The sequence below is a fragment of the Erythranthe guttata genome, chromosome 12 (assembly GCF_056151865.1).
Source record: "Erythranthe guttata isolate IM_541 chromosome 12, IM_541, whole genome shotgun sequence".
Taxonomy (NCBI): domain Eukaryota; kingdom Viridiplantae; phylum Streptophyta; class Magnoliopsida; order Lamiales; family Phrymaceae; genus Erythranthe; species Erythranthe guttata.
Window position 1 is genome coordinate 7,684,123 of NC_142544.1, and position 6,650 is coordinate 7,690,772.

Here is a 6,650-nt window from a genome sequence, read left to right on the forward strand (position 1 = left end):
AACAGCGGAAGGACAATTTTGGGATTAAAGATAAGATGAAAGCTTTGGCTATGTTTGTTACCGTTTTCAAATTATTTTCACTATTTCCCCAAAATAAAATTATCTTTCTAAAATACTTTTAAAAACTTTCTCTGAAAAATATTCAAATGTTTCTCTCTAACAAACATGATTTGACTATAACAGTGAAAATATGCCTTCAGTAAAATACAAACTACGACGAGGACTGCAGAGCAGTCCCGCCGATCGTCATGAATTGCGTATTCTGGAATTGTCAAGGGCTCGGGGTACCCTTGACAATTCATGCAATCGGAGACATTCTCCGAACCATCAACCCCAAGCTGATTTTTCTATCGGAAACGAAAGCGAAATCAGCCCATGTACATAAACTTATGACGAGGTGGAATCTCTTTGGCCTAACGGTTGACAAGGTCGGTCAGTCTGGCGGCTTGGCTTTATTATGGCAGAAAGACATTTGCGTCAATCTTCTTAGCTATTCGGTAAATCACATTGATGTTGAAGTTCAAGAGAATTTAGTCTCTACGAAATGGCGACTCACAGGTATTTATGGATGTCCGGAAGTACACAGGAGAAGTGTTACGTGGAACCTCCTTCGCCAACTTAATTCCCACAGATCGATGCCTTGGTTGATCGGCGGCGACTTTAATGAAATCATCGACAACTCCGAAAAACAAGGTGGTCCGCCTCGGGCCCCGGCCTTGATGTCCTCCTTTCGTGAGGTGTTAGATGATTGCAACCTCTCGGACCTTGGCTTTCAGGGCGTGCCTTTCACTTGGTCAAATAAGAGAGAAGAACCCAATACAGTGAAGTGCCGTCTCGATAGGGTCTGTGGAAACAGTGAAATTTTGAATGTTTTTCCACACATAGAAATTCAGCACATGAATTATGATGGCTCAGACCATATTCCAATCCTATTATCCGTGCAAGCTCCGGCTACGCACACTCACAGATTTGGCCGAAAGCCGTTCCGTTTTGAAGCCATGTGGGTTAGGAGGGACGAATGTGAGGAGCTAGTCAAGCAACAATGGAAAAGTAACACGGGAGCCGATCCTTTTGAGGCAATCTTGAAGAAAACCAATGGTTGTCGCGTCGCCCTCCATCAGTGGAGTAGGGTGGTTCTTGGGCAGCCCCGAAAACAAATTAACACTCTCCAGAAGGAACTTGGCGATCTTCATGCGGGCCAGCAAACGTCAGAAACAATCTCCCGCCAAAAGGATCTACGAACAAAGTTGGAGCGATGTTACGGAGACCTTGACACTTATTGGAGACAGAGAAGTCGGATCCAATGGATCCAAGAGGGAGACCGGAATACCCGTTTTTTTCACGCTAAAGCTACGTCTAGAAAGAAGAGAAATTGGGTACACAAAATTAGAGACGGGGAGGGAAATTGGAAAGAAGATAGAGGAGATATCGAAAAAGTCATTGAGGGCTACTTCAAGGACCTGTTTCTGTCAGCTACCGTCGAGGAGAGAGAGGTGGATAGTGTCTTGGAACATGTCGAGCAGAGGGTCAATGGCGAAGCGGCTCATCGGCTATCTCTCCCTTTCACCGCTGATGAGGTAACCCATGCTATCTCCCAAATGTCACCAACTAAATCCCCCGGTCCTGACGGCCTTCCCGTTCTATTCTATACCAAATATTGGCATATTGTTGGATCTAGTGTTATTGATTGTATTCTTGATTTTTTGAATCAACGGATTTTACCTCCTTCAGTTAATTTCACATTTATTGTGTTGATCCCAAAAGTGTCTAACCCGGAAAAAATGACTGAGTACCGCCCTATTAGCCTTTGCAACGTTATTTATAAATTCGGTGCTAAAGCCATTGCAAATCGTATCAAAGTGGTGTTGAGCGATATTATTTCTCCTTCCCAATCTGCTTTCGTGCTGCAACGATTAATAACCGATAACGTGTTGGTTGCCTACGAGCTCAACCACTTTATTAAAACTAACTCTAAATCTCGGTCGAAATTTATGGCGCTGAAATTGGACATTAGTAAAGCTTATGATAGAATTGAGTGGTTTTTCTTAATGAAAATCTTGGGCAGACTAGGCTTCCCTTAGTCATTGATTACGTTGATTATGTTATGTGTTCAATCAGTTTCTTACTCTTTTTTATTTAATGGCTACCAGTGTGGCTCGATTACTCCGTCTAGAGGGCTCCGTCAGGGCGACCCCCTCTCCCCTTACTTATTTATTATTTGCACAGAAGCTCTTATCGCTATGATCCATAAAGCAACAGAAGATGGACGGCTACAAGGCTTTAGGGTGGCTCCCACAGCACCAATCATCTCAAGTTTGTGTTTTGCGGACGACACGCTGATCTTCTGCGAAGCCTCGGAGTCCAATGCTCGTACCATGCAACATATCCTTCACCAATACGCCCGAGCATCTGGCCAGGTAATTAATGTCGACAAGTCCACCATTTGCTGCTCTCCGTCCACACCTTTGGAGGAAAAAGAGTTGTTTCACTCGATTCTTGGTTTCCAAATTGTGGATCAGCACGAGAAGTACCTTGGGTTGCCCGCATCTATGGGAAAGACGAGGAGGGGAATATTTGGTTATCTCCGTGATCGAACATGGGCTCGTATTAGGGGATGGAGTACTAAACAATTATCCAAAGCAGGGAAAGAGATTTTAATCAAAGCGACTCTCCAGGCCATTCCAACTTATGTGATGTCGTGTTTTGCCTTACCGCTCGGCCTAATCCATGATATCGAGACCGCGATCAGACGCTTCTGGTGGGGCAGCGGAGAGGGTAAGAAAGTGGCGTGGGTAGCGTGGAACACATTATGTAAGCCGAAAGAAGTGGGAGGTATGGGCTTCCGGGACCTGAAGAGTTTCAATCTCGCCTTACTTGCAAAACAGGCGTGGCGAATTCTCACACAACCGGATCTCCTCCTCTCGAAACTTCTCAAAGCTCGCTACTTCCCACATGGTGGCTTCTGGAATGCTGTACCGGGTAATCGTCCATCAGCCACGTGGAAGAGTATCGTTTTAGCGCGGCACCATATCCGAGAGGGTCTTCGAATACGTATTGGAAATGGGCATTCTACTTCCATCTGGGGGGATCCATGGTTGCTGGGAGAGGGCAGCCCGAGGATCTTAACCCCGAGACCAATTACTTCAAGCTTTCCGAACCTCGTTTCGGATATTTTTAATCATAATACAGGTGGTTGGGATTTGGAGTTGATCGAACAGAGTTTTTGGCCAGTGGACCGGCATCGGATTTTGGCGGTTCCAGTTGGCGGACCATCAACTAAGGACCGTATGGTTTGGGCTTTTTCAGAGTCGGGGCAATTCACTGTCAAGTCATGCTATCATAACATCATGGAGCGGCAGGCGTCGGGTAGTAATTCAAGGAGTACATATGACGGGGCACCGAGCGGCGCCTCTACGAGGAATTGGAAACGAGTGTGGAATCTTCCCATTCCGCCAAAGATTAGACATTTTTTATGGCAAGCTTGTGTGGATATTTAACCCTCAAACCTGTTACTTTTCAAGAGAAAGATATCATTGGACCCGTTTTGTCGTAACTGTGGTATGGCTGTGGAATCGGCTTCTCATGCTATTTTTGATTGTGCAGGGCTGCAAGAAATCTGGGATCATGACCCTTTTCGTGCTTCTCGCCCCGCGGATGGTCTGCCTTTTTGGGCATGGCTGGACCTTCTTGAGCATAAATTGTCCAGGGACCTATTCCTCTTGGCGGTGGTTGTCTGCTGGAAACTTTGGGATCGAAGAAATCGAATTTTGCATGGGAAGGAAACCCTCAACTTGAACGAAGTCGTGGGCTGGTGCAGCTCCTTTCTCCAAACCTATACAGATGCCCAACTTCAACGCTTGAGGTCAACTACTCCTACTCACCGAGAGGATTGGTTGCCTCCTTTGCCAGGAACCATAAAAATCAACGTTGATGCTGCCTTTCCGACGAAACAAGATCACTTCAACATATCTCTGGTTGCTCGGGACTTATATGGCAGGTGTGTGTGGTGGAAGGTGAAGAGAATTTTAGGTCGAGTTCGCCCACCGGAAGGCGAAGCAATTGCGGTTCTCCATGCCCTCACAACTGCACATTCGAAGAATTGGAATTCAATTACGGTCGAAGGCGATTGTCTACAAGTAATAGATATTTTACTCCGCAAGAAAACATCGTTTAAGTCTTTTGGTGCAATTTTAGAAGAGTGTCTTTCTTTGTCCTACGGTTTCGGTCTTTGTTCGTTTTCTTTTGTCAAGAAACGTGGTAATTCTGTAGCTCATAACTTAGCTTCTATGACTGTTCTTGATTATTTGGAAGGGTCCACCCTTCCCCCCTTCTTGGCCGGCGGTGCCTAATAAATTTCTCCGTTTTCTCTCAAAAAAAAAAATACAAACTAAAATCACTTTATGTATCAAATTCTTTTACAAATTACGTTTTCCCAACACCTTTCAGACATGATTTGACTGGCTACAATACAAATTGTTTCTCCTAAAAACACAAATAAACTTTACTTTTTTTTCTAAAAAAACACGGATTTAATGAGAATGGATATTTTTACAATATAAAAAGGGGTTTTTGTGCATAAGTCCCTAACCAACCATCTTTATTATTCTAGGTGCAGGGGTAATATATCTTTCGACAATAAGCCCATCCATTTAATATGTATTATAAATGAAGGAAAAATTAATGTATATGACAAAATTATCTCCAACCCAATTCCTAATTGTAACCCCAATTTAACTTCAATTTAAGCAATTTTGACCAAAAAATCCAATTTTTACTTTTTCTTTTCTGAAATATTTTTTTTGCCGCCAGGGTTTTCGATGTTGACATTTTTTTTTGGTATGATTTTTCCTCTGCCTATTTCTGGCGTTAATTTATTTTAGTGTTTTTTCCCCTAATTTTTTTATATATTTTTTGTACGCCCGCCGCTGAACGTTGACCGTAATTGTACTGTCATTCACAGTAATTATACTGTCGCTAACAGTACATTTACGTAATTGTACTGTCGTTGACTCTACAATTACTGTCAACCACAACAATATTATTATTTTTTGGCTCGTTTTATTTTGTTTGATTTGTTGATAAGTCAACGTAATTATATTACTGCCGTTGAAGGTATAATTACTGTAAACACAATAATATTAGTCTCAACCACATCAATATTATTTTTTTATTTTTTTGTTGTTTGATTTGTTGACCAATTAATATTACCGTCTACTATTGTAATATTACTGTAAACACAATAATATTACTGTGGTTGACAATAATATTATTTGTGCTACAACAATATTACTGTGGATCACAGTAACATTATTGTCAACCACATCAATATTAAATTTTTGGTTTTTTGTTTTTTATTATGTTTGCCTTTATTCAACGGTCAACACATTAATGTTACGATAATAGTGATTTTTGTTGTGTTAATATTACTGTGCTAGAGATTAATATAGCAATATTAATGTGTTAAACTATAGTATAATTAATATTACTGTGTTAAACAGTAATATAGTTCATATGATTGTCAACCACAACAATATTGATGTTTAAACGGGGCAAAAAGATGTTAAATAAAAAAAAAATAAAGTAAAATAGAAAATGAAAAAGTCAATGTCGGAGACTGGCAAAAAAATCAGGAGGAAAAAAAAAAGTCAACGCCGGAGACCGGCGGTCAACGGCGGTGACAGGCGAAATTGTACATAAAATTGAGTTTTGGGTTAGAATTGAATAATTTGTGAAATTTGGGGTCGAATTGAGGTTAAATTAAATTAAAGGATGCAAGAATCATATTAAAATGTGTGGGGATATTGCAGTCTATTATACATCTCTGGACAATTTGTGGATTTTTTTTGTAAAAGAGTTTTTTGTCTGAACCTCTTTACAGCAACTCCAATGTTGAACCTCTTTAGAGCAACTCCAATGCTGAACCTCTTTACAGCAACTCCAATGCTAAACGTCAAAATTGAATTATCAAATACTCATTTGATAATTAAGTTAATATTTAATATTCATTTACAATACATCTACTCCAACCATGGTAATCAAAATTAATATTCAATTGGAAGTTCTTTAGTGGTTTTATTTGTAATTACCACGTGTCATTTTGTGACTGGATGTTCTGGTGGTTATTTTTTTAATAACTCAATTTCCAGGATGTATTTTTATATACAAAGAGGTAGAATATCAAAATACTTACCCATTTTGATACTCCCATTGGAGTAAATATTTTAATTTTGAGATATCAAAAAAGTGGTTTTTATTTGATACTCCCGCTGGAATCCATATAAAAAAGGTTAGATAGTCAATTAAAATTAAATAAGAATACCTAATTGAAAGTTATTGAAACTTGTGTGGTGGAAAAAAGAAGATGATAATACTTAGAGTGTGTATCTTGTATATAAACAAAAATATCAAATTGACAGAAAAGATTAAGTTTGCATTTTTTGAGCATAATTTCAAGAAAATTGTAATACTGGTTCACATTCATGTCGAACATTAAATTTTTATCGCAGGAAAGTATAATTTTGAAAAATGTTGTTCATATTGAGAAACTAATAAAGAATATAGAAGAGACTGAGAAAAAAGTATGGAGAATGTGTAATATATTATTTCATCTCTTCAAATGTACAAAATACAGTACATTGCACCTAATTTAA

The 6,650-nt window shown here is 39.7% G+C and overlaps 2 protein-coding genes across 2 annotated transcripts; both read left to right on the forward strand.

Moving 5' to 3' along the window:
• The first annotated feature begins 762 nt into the window (after positions 1 to 762).
• LOC148766364 (uncharacterized) lies at positions 763 to 4,381 on the forward strand. Its single transcript, XM_088826976.1, has 2 exons — positions 763 to 1,577; positions 2,151 to 4,381. The coding sequence occupies exons 1-2, from the start codon at positions 897 to 899 to the stop codon at positions 3,495 to 3,497; spliced, it is 2,028 nt and encodes a 675-aa protein (XP_088683102.1). The 5' UTR covers positions 763 to 896; the 3' UTR covers positions 3,498 to 4,381.
• Positions 3,561 to 4,349, forward strand: LOC148766365 (uncharacterized). Its single transcript, XM_088827256.1, has one exon. The coding sequence runs from the start codon at positions 3,561 to 3,563 to the stop codon at positions 4,347 to 4,349; it is 789 nt and encodes a 262-aa protein (XP_088683382.1).
• Positions 4,382 to 6,650: the final 2,269 nt, after the last annotated feature.

What these genes read in the sequence shown, in the direction of transcription:
- LOC148766364 (XM_088826976.1), top strand. Translation starts at nt 897, where the DNA reads ATGAATTATGATGGCTCAGACCATATTCCAATCCTATTATCCGTGCAA. An exon ending in TCCCTTTCACCGCTGATGAG is followed by an intron (nt 1,578 to 2,150) that starts GTAACCCATGCT and finishes AATGGCTACCAG; the next exon opens with TGTGGCTCGATTACTCCGTC.
- LOC148766365 (XM_088827256.1), top strand. Translation starts at nt 3,561, where the DNA reads ATGGCTGTGGAATCGGCTTCTCATGCTATTTTTGATTGTGCAGGGCTG.